Below are 19,674 nucleotides of genomic sequence, written 5' to 3'. Positions count from 1 at the left end.
CGCTGTCTTGTTGCATTACTGTAAACAAACAGCAGATGGAGTTATGTTGTCCACAGCAATCCCAGTCAACATGCCACCATAAGTGTGTAGGCTAGACCTATTCTTACACCTGCTAGCGTTATCTTAAACAATATTTACCCTTAACTGTATTACACAGTTAATATAGTTTACTATATCAAAATAAAGTCACTATTATTATGTGGTTATTTTACTGAGACAACTCTCAAATGGAGATGCATTACAGCAGTTTTGATGTCTGTGGAGACCAGTCAAATACCCATAACCACTGCAGTTACATGTGGGAAAGGGAAACTGGCCAGACACAAAGTGCAGATAAGTTGAAGCAACTTACAACGATGGAGTACCATTGCCATAGTTAGTCACAAAGCACGTACACCTCTTCATATACTTTTACAAGCTAAATAAATAGGCACAACCATAAATTTGCACAGGACCAGGGACAATAACCTTCAGATAAACCTAAAAAGAATAAACAAAACAAACAACAGTGTTGGTTGAAATTGCATTTGGAGTTTATTTTTGCAAGTTTGATGCAATAACGGTATACGTTTTTTTCTCTCTTTTTTTGCATTCCAGTATGGCCCATGCCACATGTCAGGAAACAACAGAACAACAAACCAGAGACAACATTTCTGAAAATGAAACTTAAGAGAGTGGGCTTCCAAAGTGTGCTCTAGTTCTGATGACAGTCAATTAAATAAATCACAGATAATCAAGACATTTCCACTGAATTTTATGCATTACCGTAATGCATGTGGTCTGTGCAAAATGAATCATGCAAAATCTTTGATTTTATCAACTGGCAATACTGAAAACAATATGCATTCTTATCTTGTTCTGATTCACAATAGTGTTTTGCGTTTCCCTTCCATTGCTACAATAGGCAAGAGGACAGACGGATCCATTAAACAGTATGTTTAAAAACGTGGTGAATGTTTTGTTGTCTTTTTAAAAAAAAAAGAAAAGAAAAGAAAAGAAAAAGCCCTTGTTGTCTTAGGCCTAGTGCAGAATATTCTTCTGACAAGGTGCTGTAGCAAACACTTAACAAATCCACAAAAAGATGTGAGACACAGGTGTGCACCACCACAATTGTCCACGTGTAACATTTATTAGAAAGAGTTGAATATTGTTCTGACATCGCTTGGTTGTAAGGACTGAAGTAGAGGTATAAGATGCATGCCATGCAGCTTTGTTGGTGCAAAACGTCAGGGTGGTCAGGCTCATAGATATATATATAGGTAGATACCGCATTGGACTCGTATGGACGTATGTCAATGCGCTATCCATGTATGTCTATGGTCAGGCTCTCCTCCGCTCCTCTCTTTTCTATTCCTCCATCTCTCGCTTGACCTCGGCTACGTAATGGTGATCTTTGCCATGAGCAATTTCCATTATGGCCAGTGCCTTGAGGATAGGGAAGAGACATAGTGAAAGATGTGAACATGCATTAAAATAACATCAGATATATTGATCCAACATTGTAAGGAAGGGTGCACTTCTTAAGAGAAAAAGACCAAGGTCCTAAATATGTTTGTCATAACAACATCAACATCAAAAAATAGGAAGGGGCATCCTGACAGCTTTTACTGAGATGTAGTGACTGTATTTCACTTCACTTGTGAATTAAAGCATTTTTGATTAGCAAACTATAATAGATGAGCAAATCCCATGACAATTTTCTGAACCTAGAAGTTGTTCATCTATACTGTAGACACCCAGAACAATCCCAAGTGCCTACACAATAAGGCAGGCAGTCTAGGCAATCTAGGCAGCAGCACCAACGTCTTTATACAACTACATTTTTTGGGTAAAATTAGGACACTTTACCTTTTTTAAAGCCTTGACTCCAAGTGACTTCTTTTCCAGTCCTAAATATAGTCTACCTAGCTTCAGGTACATTGAGGCTGTGTTCAGAGAATAAAGAGGATAGTGCACGCTGCAATAACAAGGACAAGAAGCAAGAAAAAGAAATCAGCTCACAATCTTCCAACACAATGCACAAATCAGTAACATCCAATATCACAACTGCATTACCTGTATGGCATTGTGATTTTCTTCCCATATTTCATGCACAAATCAGTAATATCCAATATCACAATTGCATTACCTGTATGGCTTTGTGATTTTCTCCCCATATTTCATGGCTCCGTCCCAGTCTTGCAGGTAGAGGCACACTCCCATGGCTTGGTACATCATGTGAAGCATGTACACATTTGTGTCTGCAAAGATGGCGCCCATCTTCTCCAGACTCAATTCACAGATTTCCAACAGTTCATTTGGGGGTGCAACAAAGTCAAGGGCTAAAAATAAGGGTGTGTCTACTGACTTTATGTATTGATCACTGTGTCAAAATGCTTGTCATACTACTTATATGTTGTGCAAATTAAGTTTTGAAGTTGTTAAGTTTATAACAAGTTACTGTGGCCCCATAGCTCTCATGAAACAACATATGTTCACATATTCTGACCTTTGAACTGAGAAACCTACAGTAGGAATCATATTGACAAGGTTATGCCACACAAGTGTGCTCTAGAGGAAAGCAAGGGAGCAAGAAAGGATATTCTTGTAATGCTTTGCCTTCCGGAACTCCTCGATGACGTTCTTGGCATACCTCACCATTTGTCTGATTTCCTCTGGCTCTGGGGGCGAGCTCAAGTTCTTCCGGAGCTCCATCTTGGCCTTATCCTGAGGAGGCAGAACATCGAGTCAGGGACAAAGGAGATCCCCTTTTAGTTATGCATTGTGACTAAGTAATTTGCAGTAAAATGCTGGAACTTGATACCTGATACTTGAAAATCTGAATGAGATTGAGGCTAGCTAGTAAAAGGTTAACTGCTGTGGTGTCTTGTTTAATTTAGTTTCAGTCAGTGCTTGCACAGTAGTCAAAAAGCCAAAATAGGGTTTTCCCCGTCTTTGAGAAAATGTAAATGTAGTCCTTCAGCTAAAAAAGGGCTCAGACTTTCAAATAATTGGATGTTTCCGATAATTTAGTCGTACATGTGGCAGTGGCACTGAACAATTCAACTTCCTTGGATTGAAGTGCTGACCTTAGACTTTGTGGTGCACTCCTTACAGTCACACTCGAAGAAGTAGGAATCAATCAACCTCTCATTCCGATCTTCCGTGGGATAAAGCAGGTCGATATAGCTGTTGAAAATCTAAAGCAAGTACAAAACAGGGATAAAACACATTTGCTACTAATATTAGGCACAAACATTAATGGAATGTTTTAGAAACCCATGTGTCCGCAAGGAAATAAAAAAGCGCATGCTCATATGTTTATAAATGTACTGGAGTAGGTGTAGGAGTATCTTTTTAATGTAGGGGAATGTGAACTGTGTATTTACATGCACAACCAAATGTGGGAGTATGTGTTGGTACAAGCCAGAAACCCTGTAAAACGTTGCAATGTGTTTTTTTTTTCTATTGCCAAGACAGAAAAATGTGGCTAAACAGAAGAAATGTGACATTTTGAAGGCAGGATAAAGTTTTAAGTCTTTTTACACACTGCAAATTTCTCAAGCAATGACAAATGTAAATGGAGGCATAAAAACACCTGAAACAAAGAATGAAGATGCTAATTGGAATACAATTAGCATGGTAATGTTCACTTCTCCTGTCCTGTTACAAATGCAAATTATGTTGGGTCCGGAAATTTATGTTTTTGATACCAACCTCCACATTGCACTTTTAAAGTAACACAATGTAGGAAATTCCCCTTTTCTGAGAATTCTCAATGTACAGTACTGGATAACTATTTAGTGTTAAGTTGTTAGCGGCTATCCAACCCATTTAAAACCCATGAAAAGGGTCATGTTTCTTCCTGTGACAACAACACAATACCAGGCGTTCCAGGTGCGCATGGGCAAGATTAGAGACTTCACAATCACGATCATTGTTGATTTCTTCTCAGTTGTGAAGATGCTAATGCTGCAGAGCCTCACCTCTTCCCCAGGACTAATGTCCTGCACTGCCCTCACTTCTGCTGTTGTCCCTTTGTAGGTCACAATGACATTGGGGCTACAGCTGTGGTTCATCAGAGCAACACTGCAGGAAGGAGAGATGGAAGATTTAACCGAGCGCAGCCTCAAAATAGAGAGTGATGCAGAGGCTCTGTGCAAGGTGAGCTAAAATAAAATGTCCTCAAAATGCCAAAACACAAACTAGCAACACTAAAAAAAAAGAGCACAGTCATCTTTTCAAAGAAGCCAGTTCAGTGCGGACCACCATAACATCAATGTACTGCATGCCTAGACCAAAAAACATTCTCCTCATGTAACATTCATAAACACATTATTACAAAGCCATAGCTTAGGCTTTATGGTTTGAAAACCTATTAAAATATTTCTAAGCCTTAACATTTTACCCTATTCATATGTACAAAAACTAGGCCTGTCAAACGATTTGAATTGATGCATTTCGCGATTGAATTTCGTGATTAATTGCATATTTTATTTCCAGAAGTCCATATTAACAGTGTAAAGCAATTCTTACCAGTGTATCCTGATCGTGAATCAAATGAAAGCAAAGAAAGTTACTTTATGAACTTAACTTTAAAACGTATTTGATTATTTCAAATACAATTTCAAAAGATGTACAGTTGGCCTGAGGCAACACAATGTATTCTTCTATACACAGGCACATCTATTAACAGGCATAACAAACAAAAAATACTCCATATAGCCTATATTCCTTATGACCTGAGATCAGATGAAAATAAGGAACTTTTCATGTTGAGAAATATGCACAAGTGCATGTGAAAAATGCAAAAAAAAAAAAAGACTTAACATGGTGGTGGCAGCAAAGTGTGATGCTGGTGTGCAGAGTTGTATTGAAAACAATGGAATCTAATGTAGGCCTAGGCTAATTGAATGTCGAAAACGCAGTGCGCCACACTCATTAAACGCCATTCAGCGTTTAATCGATTAATGCGATTAAAAAAAAAGGAACTTGTTATGCTTGGTCCTTAATTACATTACGATTAATGTGTTAACACTGACAGCCCTAATAAACAATTCACCAACTACAAATAATAATATAAGGGATGATGATGCAAGAGTAAAATTACTGTCTAAAATAGTTTACTTTGCAAGTGTGCACATCTTTCATTAAAGTCCTGTTGAAGTTATTGTTATTCTGGAAAAACTAGACACAGATTAAAACTGCACTCAAGAGGTTCAAAAGTTATGTGTGAACTGTAGACTATACTTGGGGACTGGGCAATGGAATTATTGCAGTAACTAAAACAGGAGACTTACTCTGGAAATACTGCGGAGCCTAAGTGAGACAACTCTTCATCTTCAATTGTGAACCCATTGTTGTTAACCTGTTGGCATAAAAAGACTTTCATTAAAATGTGACTATTAGTGGATTGCTCAGTGATTATGTAATCAACAGAATATGATTCCAGAATGTAGAGTGTAGAACTACTGATTAGAGATCAATGTATTGACTGATTAAAGAGTGAAACTGTCAATTCATTGGTTTTATTCAATGTAATACTGCAGGAAGATTGGCACTTGGGAGTTACCAGTTACCACAGTATAAGTGCAGTGTCAATTGACACCATCAGCACTGCATTAACAAACAGAGCAGCTGAGAGGTGAAGAGTGAATGGGAAAGGTTGGGGGTGATCCTAGGAGGGAGGGGCCGAGAGAGAGAGAGAGATGTTGGGAGTGGGGGAGGGTCCTAGAGTAAAACTCGAAACTAAATCCATTAAGACGCAGAGAGCGAATCTGTGTGTGTGTTTGTGTGTGTCTATCTGTCTGAGTGCATGCATGCTTGAGTGTCTGGTTGAGAAACAGAAGAAAGTGAAAGTGACTGAGAAAGCTGTAGCGGAAGCAGAGTGAGGAAGACCTAAAATGAGCAGTGTATATGTGGAAGTGAACGAGTACATGGGTACGTGGTGGCCTCTGTGGTATGTAGTAGTGGAAAGGCCTTTTAAGGTGGCGAGACCTCCCAGAGGAAGAGGGGGGGGGGGGGGGGGGGGACAGCTGGTAGTGAATGGGCGCAAGCAGCTGGGACACACAGGACATTAGGGGCTACCACATGGACAGCACCACATGGGCGAAGCCATCTTGGCATCAATCAGGCCTTAATGACTTGGCCAATGCTGACACATTAACATAACTCTGACTAGTGACTGCTGACATGCTGCCTCATGCAATAATAAGCCCCATTTTGTACTGTGAAGTATGCCCATCACCACAGGAATTAAAGAATGCCTTAAGATTTTAAAAATATAAATTCTCTCACAACTGCAAGGCTAGGTGACTAATATTTACATATATGCTCCATTACCCCAGCAAAAAGCTCATTGAGAGTGGCCTTGTCGGGGAAGTCTAGGTGTCGGGAGTAAAAATGATGAAGTGCGGCGATGTCGGCTTCATTCATCTCGTTCTTCTCATTGTCAAGCTTGTCAAGGTCTGGGGAGAGATGACGGATTCCTTGAAAAATAACCTCAACCTCAATATACCACAGATTTGTTCAAGCCCAGCAGCAGTAGGCAATATTATTCTGACATTTATAAGCAATATCTAGCATGGCTTTTTTTTAATTATTATTATTGGACTAACTTTTGTTGAAATTGTGAAATTGAAATTGTATTCCATTTTCATACATAATTAATATAATCAAATGTATAAGTACAATTGTACATTTATACATTTGATTATATTAATTATGTATGAAAATGGAATACTATCTATTAAAACATAGGAAACACATAGAATTGCAGCCTAATGCTGCAACGGATGTCTGATGCACTGAACATCTCTGGCCGTCCTGACTACAACAGAAGGTGTCTTAGATACAGTTGTATGCATCTTATTACAGCTCAAAATCATCAAGTAAAAAGCAAAGAGAAAAAAGTATTCAAGTGAGCTCGTAACTCAACTTCTGACCATTTTCCATTTTATGAGTTTGTGAGGTCACCTAACACTGACAGTACATTCAGAAAATAAACACTTCCTGGTAATGTTCATTGAAAGCATCATGATTGTTCAGCTGTGCTTACGTGACTCAAACTCGCTCAGTGCTAACAACCGCTCAGACGGAGTCCTGTCTTTTTGCAGTTTCTGTTGAAAAGGAAAACACAAAATTATGATTTTCACAAATGCATTACAAGGGCTCCAGCTGGAAAAAGTACTATTGATTAATTCAATTTATTCCAGTTACGCCCTTATAGGTGACAACTCGCAGTGAATGCATCTGGCTAGGACTACTGTGACAGTTTTGCTAAGAATTTCGGTTCGCCATCTGGAAGTGTATGTTCTGTTCTTGCCCAGTTACATGTGATTGAATGAATGTACCTGTGTGTACAAAGGTTAGGGTTAGGTTAGGGTAACTGTTGTCAGATAGAGAAAACTATAGAGACAGCATGCAACAATATGCATTTGAACTTTTTCACACATTTGAACACTTTAACAAGCTCGCACTCCCTGACTACATGTAAAAGTGTGCTTCAGCAGCACTAACTTGCCAACTCCAACACCTGTAATTGTATTTCAGAGGAAAAACACAGAAGGTTCTCTTTCCTATGCTACATAGAGCTAGTCTTCTGGTGATCAACCACTAGTTACAGTTACACAGGTAGCCAGCTCTGCCGTTACAGTTCATGACAAGACATAGCCAAAATATGCCCACAGTGATGCAATGTGATTTGTGTGAGAGACTTCATCTATCGCTACAAAACCTGACCAGACATTCCACTCCTGTCGACATAGGCCAAGTGAGGCTACTTTGTATTGCCTTGTCAAGTCAACATCTTGTGGACCTCAGTGGACGACTATTATGGATGAATGAAACGAGAGCACTAGACCTCTTCCCTGTTGTCTCTTTCCCCAGCGACTAAGCACAAGTGTTCACGAGCACCTCACCCACACATACACTCAAACAAACAGCAGCCAGAGTCATTTCACACACTAAAAATCATACCATCAGTTTGAAAGAAAAAAAGACTCATATATATATATATATATATATATATATATATATATATATATATATATATATATATATATATCAGTCTGGTTAAGAATATACCTTTATATATCAGTTATGGGGAACAGGAGGGATTTCTGTGTGCATTTCCAGGATATTTTTGAAACAGCTTATATTTAAACCCCCAGGCCAATGCTCTGATTAGTTACAGTGATTTGGTTTCACAGTGTTTTAGAGAACACTGGTCGTCTTGATCACAATCAAGTTGAGTGGTAACAGTACATGGATCAAACGGAAATAGCCAGACTCAGAGCCATATAAAGGTAGAGTTGCGACAATGGGTGTTCAAAATTCGTCACGTCACGTTAAGGTCACGTGGTTCATGTAAACTTCAAAAAGTTCCCAGAAGTGATTGACAATGGATTTGAAATTAATGCATTAAATAAGCTACTGTTCAGAGCCACAATTTTGGGTAATTGACAGACAATAAATGCATTGATATACAATATTTATAACACAGTGTAATTATTGTGTAAACTGTGTAGTTATCCTACCATTACAACAATATTAAATTAAATTCCAGACCGCCTGCTAAATATCGGAAGGGGACCTTTTCTTCTCCCTTTTACGTATGCGTCACTTAATATTAGTTTATGTACAAAACCAAGACGGGAGATTCTTTAGAAAACACAATAGCACCCACCCCATAAGTGTAGCCTAGTCCTATCTAAATTATCGTTATAAAAAAATGACCTAGTACGTGACTCAAGAGCTGTAAACAGTGTTTTTGAGACTGTGTGTAGCCTACAAAAGCGCATGGAGATTTTAATTTTGCAACGAGAAACTGTAACACAGCTAGTCTAAGTCTAACATTAACTTGTCTGAGTTTTCTCCCCAACGTTTTCTCTGGTAGTTCTTCACTGATCTGAGATAATGAGCGAACTACCTTAAAGGATAATTCCGGTGTGATTTTGACCTAAAGTGTGTTGAAACATGATACCAAGTGTGAACGTATGTCTCATAGCTCACCTCGGCTTGTCCCCTACACTCAGAAATCTGGCGCTAGTTAGCCAATGCTACCAACACAGTGTTTCGTTGTGGTGCCTCGGGCATCGGCCTAGCCATGCAAATAAATCACTGTTTTACACCATTTACGAGGCTCAAAGTAGCTCCATAATTCATTGGTAGACTTCCGAAGGCCTTGACATTTAAAACGAGACATAGAGAACTTTGAAAAAGCACTGGTAGTTTATTTACAAGACGATTTATACTGACAGTACCTTAAGGAATTTTACAGTTATAGACGCCATCTTGAATTTAGTCACGATAAGTCGAGCGACGAGTACGAACAAACAGGTATGATAAAGGGATCAGATTCCAAAAATAATTCCGTAAAAATGCATGGATTACAGTTGCTGCTACTGGAAGCAACTGAATCCATGCATTTCCACTGAATTATTTTTGTAATTATTTTTAGGGGCATTAACCCTTTGAGACCTTGACTTTGTCATTGTAATCTATACATCCTATATCTTGTTTTTGTTTATTTTTCAGGACAGTCAGGGATTTGTACCCATCTGGGAAAGTATAATGCATAGCCTATGTCTCTTATGTCAGCCTTAAGAGAAACCATTTGTGTTTTTATGTCACCAGGAAGCATGTCAGTAGAAATAACTTTTCATATTTACGTGGGATAGATTGGAATCTTGAAATATAATAATCGTGACGCTGGGATATTCTGTGGCTTACCAATTTACGAGATGTATATGTACTGAGTGAGACAAATATTTTATTTATTAGGCTAATTGCTTTATTCACTTGAGTAGCCTATATTGTCACTATACCATTGGACTAAGCATGTGCATGCCGAGACCATTTTTTTTTATAAGGACAGCAAGTTCATCATCTTGGGTTGCTATTACTTGTGGTTGGCAGGTCAATTGTCTGCAGCAGTCCTGTATCTTTAGAAAAAAATGTATGTGTAGCATACTCGCTCAAATTGATAACACTCGTTAATAATAAGCCAATTTCCATTCATTGTTGACATGGTCCATGGAGGCTCAGACGGGTGTCCCGGGACCTGATGAACACGGCGCTAAAAAGCACAAACGAGTGCGAAAGTTGCAGCCGTGACGACAGGGAAAGTGCAGGCAGCCACGAGAGTGATTGATCGTGTAAAATGAACGTTGCTGATGTCTGGGTTACACAAAGCTATAATGACACAATCATTATGTTTTCTTAATGACCGACAGTTTAGTTTAGTTTATAGATAAGAAATAATTTTGCCTTAAAGTAGGATAGGCCAAACGCTCGTGAAAAGGCTTGATTTACACACCCTGTAAAGTGTCATAATGGTTTACCAAATGACAGACAGTTGAATTTCTGAATAAAAAGAATGTTGGTACAGTTTTGAAATCTTAAACGTGTAACCCCACACAAGCATAACGTGAGGGAGGGAATGTGCTATTTTGGAATTTTACCCGGATACGAATAGCCTATTTTTTGATTGGATGTCGGTGGCTATTTTTTTTTTTTTTTTGATTTGTCTGGTGAGTGGTGCGCTAGTTCTGAACCCTGCAAGAAAACCTCTTGTATCCCTTTGTTTCGCCTGCCTCGGCGATTCGCTTTCATTTCGCCCAACCAGGGCGAATTTCGTCTCCATTCAACCTCAATGAGAGCGACGCGAAATTTCGGTATGTGGAAACACACCGTAAGGCCGACAGATGTGAATTTGTGATGTCAACGTAATTGATCCGGCTGCCATATTAGATTTAATCAAATTAGTGGTAGTAGATTAATCAAATTATACGTTTTCAAAGGTCACAAAGTTTATCCGATTTTCACGAAACTTGACGCAGATGATCGCCAGACCATGACTCATAAACGCATTCCTTTTTGGAGCCATATTCAAAACCTGTCGCCCGTCACGACCAATCAAGTTTGGCGGCGAAGCCAAACTTGATGGCGAAGCCGCCAAACAGGAAGTGAAGTGATATCTCAGCAAGGCTTTCGCGTATCAACACCAAACTCAGTACATGGTCTCAGGACCCAATTAGGAGAAGGCTCAAGAAATTTGGTGCATTTTGACCCTGTGATTATAGCGCCACACAGTGAAGTATAGTCATATTTCAGCAACGCTTTGACATATAAAAACCAAAGTCTGTACATGGGGTCAGGACCCAATAAGGATGAGGCTCAATAAATGTAATGACCTTTGACCACTAGGGGGGCGCTATAATACCCGGAAATGGGCTCATATTTAAGCAATGCTTTCACGTATCGAAACCAAACTTAGTATATGGACTCAGGACCACATCCTAAGGAGACCAATAATTTTAGCAACCTTTGACCACTAGGGGTGCTATAATTTGCAACACTTTCTCGTATCGACACCAAACTTGGTACATGGACTTGGGACCACATCCTGAAGACGCTCAATATATTTAGTGACCTTTGACCACTAGAGGCGCTATAATTATCAACACTTTCTCGTATCAACACCAAACTTGGTATGTGGACTCGTGACTACAACCTGAGGACGCACAATCAATTTGGTGATGTTTGAGGTATGCGTATGTGTGGGGGGCTATTGGGGTGTGTGGGAAAGGAGGTTTATCCATGTATATGTGTGTGTGGGACGGGGGGGTTAATTGGGTGTGTGTATAATGTAACAACATTGGGTTGCCATGACAACTCCTGCTCATCTGCTTGGCCCCCACATTGCTGCTTGCAGCTATATTTATTATTATTATTATTCGGATGAGTCTGAAATGTTGGCTACAAACAGTCTATACTGCTGTAACTGCACTGCTGTTATTAATTGTTAACTTCCGGGAACTATTTCAGGCTTCCATTAGCTGCCATTGTTGGAAAAAAATGGAACATTAGCGTCAATGGAGTTGTCGCAACTCTACCTTTATATGGCTCTGGCCAGACTCATTGAACTCCCATTCTATGTTGTCAGCTCCCAGCACGGCTTTAACCCTTAGAACCCGATTGACGCAAAGTGCGTCAAAAAACACACCCTTTCTTCTCCGTTACATTGCTCCGGAACTGTTCATCGCAGTTCATCGAAACCTTTATTGCATGACAGAGCAGTGGGGGTGGGGCTTTCCAACGAGACTACACACTTGTCTGTACGATCAAGTATGAAAATTAAAAAAAAATCATGAAATTAAATCAAATCGCATCATATTTACAGTCTATACTTCTCTGCGTTCACCTGCACACACATTACTCTTGTTTGAATTACTCGCGAACCCGTGATCGCATCGATATGGCAAGCATATCAGATGAAAGAGGGGGCACAGGGCTATCCATTGGTACTATGTTTATCGATCCTTCTGGCTTATAAAACCAGACGAAGTGACTGCAAAATAATAACGTCATGTACACAAACCAACGCTGCACACCCATTACTCTCGTTTGAATTACTCGCGGACCCGTGATCACATAGATATGCCACGTATGTCAGATGAAAGAGGAGATCTATCATTTGATACCAAGTACGTCCTTCTGGGTTATAAAACAGACGAAAGAACAGCAAAATAATAACTTCATATAGCTGGACTTACCCCACGTTTTTGTCTGTTCTTGTGGCAAAGCATGTTTATAATCCAATGCCATCATGTGTTTCTCTATGGCAAAGCATGTTCATATTCCGGTTTTGAGTTCCTAGCAAATTCCTGCATGGCATCCAATTCAAGGCTCACATTGCATCCCAATTTGTTCAACAAATAAACACCTTTTTTGCCTTTACTTTGTTCATGGCAATGCAGTAAAAAGTTGAGAAATTTTTATGACTGCATACACACAGGCACGCAGGCTAACACGCAACCTCGGGTCAAGTCAGGTCAGATCAGTTCGTGTCACAGATATGGAGCGCAGAAAGGTCATTTTTCATCACTAAATAAAAAATGACATTTATTTCCATAAATCACACCACACATATTTCTGTAAATTGCTCAGCCCCAGAGTATTTCTCCAACATGGCAATTATATTGCCCGATTCAGGACAGTCTGCCCTACACACACATGAAATCCATGTAGAGCTGTGAGCTTGCTGTGGTGAGATACATGTTGAAATATAAGAATTTTTATAATACACTTTTTATATTTTAATTCTTTAAAAATCTAAATAAAAATCAATGCTAGTATTAATACATGAAATGATGGCAGATCTGGATAGCCTAGACTCTCCTGAAAAAAACAATATATATTATGTGTGTGTGGCACTTACAATGACCAGAATAAATCCTTATGAATAAAGGTAGTGAAAATGCCCTAAAAACAGCTTAGGGTTCTAAGGGTTAACCAACATCTACAAATTAGATGTGTGAGCCTTTTATCACAGTCTCCAAAATAATCCTGAAGGCTGTGCTGCAGATTTATAAAATCACCTGCATCTTGAAACAAATACCCAAACAGTCTATGCATTTTTTCAAGTATGGCAAAGATAGGTAGACAATTTCCTGAGATTTGTTGATCACAAAATAGGTAATACACTAGTAAAAAACATCATCACCAACAAAAACTCTTAGAAGCAAAGAAACACTTCAAAAGTTTAACAACTTTGAGAAACAGAGAACTGAACAAGACTCATCTTCTTATGCGTTCATGCAGATGAGGGGCCATGAACTCTTTCTGAAGTTCAACAAGAAATGGGGATATACCGGTAGTATAAACTAAACTGTACTAAACAGTCATTGCTAGGGACACCTTACCAGAAAGACCAGAAGCTATAGATATTGCTCTTGATAATGTACCCTCAAAATAGCATTGTTGGTAACACAAACCGTCAGTTAACATTGCCGTTGTTTGAATTCTCGTGTGTGTAGAGATTTTAAACAACTGTTGTGTGGACAGAATTAACATCGTTTTATTCCACTGCTTGGTTGAATTTCCCATTGTCCTACATAATTTAGAACGACCATTAACCGTATGTTATTTGCACACCTATGAAGTAGATACATTTTTTTGGCCGTATCACACTTGTATATTAATTCGCCGAACTCGTTGTGAAGTTTAAATGAACCGTCACGTTGCCGAGCTGTAAAATGCAGACGTTCAGAACATAGTAACATTGTAGCATATGACGGAGGTGGCTTTTAGCTAGATGGATGACAGCAGGCTAGGTAAAATAGCGATGTTTCAAAGCTAAAGTTCATCAGAATCTTGGGATACGCCCGCTTGACAACGGGAGAGATAGAACTAACGACTGGCCTTTGGCCGTAGCAACCATCCATTTAGAACTAGTAACAGCAGTTTGTCCTGCAAGTTGAGAAATTAATTGATATGTGTCGGAAGAAAGTAGTTCTACAAACAAGACAGTTTTAGCAATTAAAACGTTTAAATTGTAACAGGAAATGAATACAACGCAAGTGGCAACAGTGGAATAAGCGGGATAATGGACTCCACGGTGGTCTGTTCACAGAAGTTAATGCACTTACGAGGTTTAAACTGCCCTCCGCTTCGCGTCGGGGCCATTTTACAACCTCGACCGTGCATTAACTTCTGTGAACAGACCGCCGTGTCATCCATTATCCCTTACTTGTTTTTCCCTGGAGAACTTTAACCATCTGTAGGCAAATTATCACAATGATCCAATCAGAGCACATGGAATGTGTCATGTGGTTGCCCAGCAACATTGTTTAGAAAGTTGCCCCATGTATCTTCAGCTTGATGTGTATTTGAATTATTTGTGCCCCCTCTGCAGTAAAAGCAACCCTGTTTTTATGTGGGTCATAAAATTACATTTGCCTTTTAACACCCACAAACCTTTGGGGATCCGTTGTTTCATGAGGGGTGTCCTAAACTAACCCCTTTTTTCAGGATTGTGCACCCTTGTTGCCCTCATTGGCATCTTCAGCTGTCTCCACACAACAACTTTATCCCTCCCTCCCTCCCTTCTCTCCACCATTCCCCATCCCTTCTTTTACTCCTCCTCCTCACCTGTTTCACAATGATTCTTGCCACCAGCCTGACCGTCTCGGAGGGGCACCAGTTCTCACCGTAGGCGCACATGGCTGAGCACTCCAGCTTGTGCATGGGCCAATCGCCTTTCTGTGGGAGTGACATGGGTCAGTTTTTAAAAAGTACAACGCCCAGTCAGGCACAAACCATCTAGATGTTTACAGACAAATGCCTTGAAAACAAAAGACAAACACTCCCCTGCTGCTTTTTTTTCTCTTAACGAAAAGCTAAATAAATACTAAATTCACCCCGCCCCCTTTGTTGGTGAGTCACGCTTTACACAAGAAAAGGACAGAGTAGCCTAAGCGGGGGAATCTCGGGAGAGAAAAGACTGAATTAATCTTAACACTGCCTCTCTGGTGGCTGGGTAGAAAGGAATATACAAAATCCTGCATCTTGGCGAGTAAACAGCAAATTGATCCCTAATGCAAAGGGATGGATTGCCATAGCAACGACAAGTTCAGATCAAATGAATCCTTTCCAATAATCAGGTGGTGTATGGAGCCGTGTTTTCAGGCCACTGTTTCCTATTTTTTTTTCCTATTGCCAGTGGCGAAAGATATAATATTTTTTTTTAAAGCATTAGGCAGTGCAAAAAGGTCTATACAGCTGACTATTGCAGTATATTTTATTTGTCTGCTGAGTTATCAGTATAATGTGATCTACATATTATACTGCCCAGGTGGTACACAACAAATGGTATTTCCAGCTCTATTTTTACATTTTCGGTAAAAAGTATTGCAATATATCGCAATATGTATTGTATCGCAATATCCAAATATATTGGACAATACCTCCCATCCACTACACAACTTACTGGTCAAACAAAAACGTGTTTTCAGTTGGAGGCTACGCCAACTAAGCTGTAAGGACAGATACAGAAAGACTTTTTTTACCCACTGCAATAGCACTTTATAACTGTATTGTATCCTGACCCATGTATTGTGATGCCTATCGTATCATGAAGTCCTTGCCAATACACAGTCTTACTAAAGTAAACATAATTTGACTCCATAAAACATGTGACAATAAAACAGTTAAACATGGGGTTAAATTGTGATTCTGTAATGACAGAAATATGCAATTATGTATAATTATCTGCATTTCCTTTTTCCATTATGTCTTGAGGTATGTTCAGTTTAGATTTGTAGTCATGTTGGTACTCAACCAATATTTATATTAGCTAATTTTAGCAGTCTGTGTGTCATGAAATGGCCTGGGCTTAGCTCAGGCGATAATGGTTTCTTGTATATGGACAATGATGGCTGATGATGTAACTGAGCATCTCTCTTTAGATGTATGAAAAGTGGACTTGTATGTATACGTCTCCCTTTACCTGGCAATCCACATTGCAGTAATACGCCTGTTTGCATTTTCCACACTTGGACAGGCCTTCTTGTCTGTAAATCAAAACGAGAAGGAAAACCTAGGTTATCAAAAGAGCACTGCATTACTCTCTCTGTAAGAAACACATTTCAAGAGGGTCTTAAGTGACATACTGTCTTAGGACGTGCCAAGACATTTATAGGCACAACCTTCTCAGTGACCATTTGCCATTCAGAGCAACGTTGTTTCTAGAAAGAGCTCCGTCTCTACAAACTTTGGAGACATTGGGCATAGTAAACGGGAAGCCAATCAAAACAGGCTGTAGCATAAGTCTAAAATTGATAAGCTGAAATAGTGAACAATTGCATAAGATATTAAATGTTTTAAGTAACAGCTGGTTAAATACATGTACGCAATTATTTTTTTTTAACATAGACCTAGATCTGTTTAACAACCAATAAGCACAATGCAATTTTATTGATGAAATAACCAGTTACAAGTAATTTCCTTTCTTTAGAAATCCATCGACGTAATCAGCTGATTGTAACATGCTGGCGCCCATATTCATGACAGTATCACAATGTGAAAAGGCCCATGAACTGCCAAAAATAATTACGACGAAGCACAGGCCAGTGGTCGCAAATGCTTGCAAATAACGTTAACTCCTATGGCAATCTACTGACATTATGCACATTAAGATAGCGTTACCTAACAGTACCTACTACTAGATAATACTACAGCCACAGTCTGCTGTAGCCTTTCTGGCATTGCTCATGCCAGTGTTGTATTAAGTTAGACTCTTTACTGCCTGCAGACTCGATACATATGTCATCATAGTCATGATACAATCAATTGTTTTTGCATGTTGCTCTGATAGACAAGCTAGTTGCTCCCTAATTGAGTTATAAGTGCCTCAGATGGGCGTGACAGTATAGGTAAAATAAGTGTCGTGTTTGCCTTATCCTTTGTCTTCATCACATAAATGATTACAGATCTACATAGTGAGGTAACAGTAGCAGCAACACTAACCATGATTTTGAATGACATACCTCGTGAAGCAGAATTCACAGTGGGCACCTCTCTCATTCACTGTCAAGACGTATGCGTAAGCTGGACAGGAGAACACGAGGTCCCCTACTTTGAAATGTTTCAAGGCTTTTAGTCCTCGACCTTTGCCAGGGCTCAAAAACCTATCGGTGCCTTCTATTCCTTCACTTTTCATTTTGTCTTAAGCCCTTTCTGTTTTTAACTTATAGTGGACGACTCCAAGATCAGTTAGCTAACGCTCGTTTCTAAGCTACACACAATGCAGTGAGCTAGCCAACAAGCACACTCAATGCGTGCGGCTTATAACATGAACCCTCGCGGCCTGTAGCTACTTGAAGGATGATGATGTTCAGCCGATATATTGAGGCTTGCTAGTGTGACTAGCTAACTAGTTACTGCAGAAACCGTGCTTGATACCACCCTTGCTAGCCTGCTAGCGTCGTCCTAGTAAGTGGTCAACCCTGTGAGCCAGCCCAGCTAACTCAGTGGGCTAAGCCAAGCTGATGCTTCATGATTATGGATTCCGAGCTGTCTTAAAGCCCGTTATAAATGGCCGTATACAGTCAACGCGTTCACTGCTCATCAGAAGTTGGCTAGAACCATCGGGTTGCAGCTGCCAAACTCATATGACAGTTTTTCTCAGTCGCTTTGGTGCATTTCTCGAATCATCATTAACGCTTGCACAACATAGTGCACCTGCATCACAGGCCTACAGTGAGTGGATTACCCTCAATAGCGCGTAGCCTATGTTGCACAAAATGCTTAGTCTAATGCTAATGAAACTGTTAGAATGACAAATCCTTACGCGATTGTTTATAAGTAAGATTATTTAACGTCTTTTGTCATGTTATCATTATGACAGTTTAGCCTACTCTGTAAGTATTCTCTAATGAATAATGCACAACAGCTACATACAAATCAGTACTAACTGCAGAGTTACACATTATTGTATTGTGTGTGTGTGTGTTTTGGTCGGGGGGTTGATTGCTAGACACTGGATATGTTTCAAAGTTATTACAGTGCTGAAGGCATGTTCATAATTTGTTTACAGAAATCAAAGGCCTTTACTGTACTTTACAGCAAAAGGAATATACATGACATCTAGGTATGACAAGTTTGTTTTATGGGGTAGGACTATTTAGCATGGAACCAGTATAGTGCATTTTGACCAACATGCCATAGCAGTTGAAAATGTAAAAAACAGCAGACATTTGTACCAAATTAGTTGCATGGATGTACTGAAGCATTTGCTGTCTGTTCAAGGTCGGGAGAAATTTGCTTTTATGATGTGCACAAGTGACAGGATGACATGGAGTTTGAACAAGTAGTTTTGAAAATTTCAATTCTGATCTGAGAAATGCACCAAAGCAACTGAGAAAAACTATAAATTGATCATCTGATTTAAAAAAAAAAAGTCCTCTGGCTTACAGCACAGAAGAAATGCATGTGACTCAGTGAAAAGCAATGAAAAGCAAAGGCAATCAACTCAAAATGTGGAAGAAGTACACAGTCTTTAGCTCTACTTGTTTTATGCTGCCACCATGAGGCCATTCAGCTAAATTCCTCTCTTTGCTCCATGCAGCAATTTTTGTCATAATTTTATCACGTTATAAGTTATTAAAACGTTTTTATCTTGTAGGCCGACACATGAATTCATATGCCACGTGTTGTTTTGGATTAATCAATGCTTTGTTTACAATGTTATTGTGTTTGTCATGTTGTTCTCATTAAGGCTTATGTTAACCCTTGGCCATTGCGCTCCTCCAAAGAAGGTCGTCTGGTACACATATGGCAATCCAGAATATTCTCATCTGTGGTCCCCCGATGGTGGAACGACCTGCCAAGTGCCACCAGAGCAGGGACGTCCCTCTCTGTCTTCTAGAAGCTCTTAAAGACCCAACTCTTCCAAGGTTACCTCCTCTCTTAATACTTCTAACAACCTAACACACTTACAATGCACTTCCCTCTCCCTTCCTCTACCCACTTCTTCTACCACTTTCTCCTCCTACCACACTTTGACAAGGACATAATGTCCGCACTCTTAGCCTCTAGTAATAGTATTGACTGCAGTAGTAATTCCTAGCTAAGGTCTCCTTTGCACTGCTGTAGTTTCAATCTTGTTGTCTTTCTGTAAGTTGATTTGGATAAAAGTGTACTAAATTAATAAAATTAAATGTAATGTTTAAAGTTCACCTCTAATTTAGCACAACTATGAATATAGCAGCAAGCAGCAATGCGGGGGTTGTAGCAGTCTAGCTGGAGGACGTTGCCATGAAAGTATCATGGTGTTATGTCAAGGACAAATTGGTAAATACGCTCAGCAAGTTTAGCCGAAATATTAGAGCCCGACCGATAAAGGATTTTGAA

At 39.5% G+C, this 19,674-nt stretch overlaps 1 protein-coding gene across 1 annotated transcript; it reads right to left on the bottom strand.

Annotated features, from left to right (window-relative positions):
- Positions 1 to 511: 511 nt before the first annotated feature.
- Positions 512 to 17,839, bottom strand: smyd2a (SET and MYND domain containing 2a). The gene is made up of 12 exons (XM_042073479.1): positions 17,310 to 17,839; positions 16,271 to 16,334; positions 14,914 to 15,024; positions 7,037 to 7,097; positions 6,322 to 6,446; positions 5,280 to 5,347; positions 3,966 to 4,068; positions 3,069 to 3,179; positions 2,583 to 2,706; positions 2,129 to 2,303; positions 1,849 to 1,957; positions 512 to 1,425 (listed from the first exon to the last, which is right to left on the bottom strand). Exons 1-12 carry the CDS (start codon positions 17,480 to 17,482, stop codon positions 1,348 to 1,350), a joined length of 1,302 nt encoding a protein of 433 aa, XP_041929413.1. The 5' UTR covers positions 17,483 to 17,839; the 3' UTR covers positions 512 to 1,347.
- Positions 17,840 to 19,674: the final 1,835 nt, after the last annotated feature.

The sequence above is a fragment of the Alosa sapidissima genome, chromosome 19 (genome assembly GCF_018492685.1).
Source record: "Alosa sapidissima isolate fAloSap1 chromosome 19, fAloSap1.pri, whole genome shotgun sequence".
NCBI lineage: Eukaryota > Metazoa > Chordata > Actinopteri > Clupeiformes > Clupeidae > Alosa > Alosa sapidissima.
The sequence above is the reverse complement of the archived record's forward strand: the minus strand, read 5'-3'. Positions and strand labels throughout refer to the sequence as shown.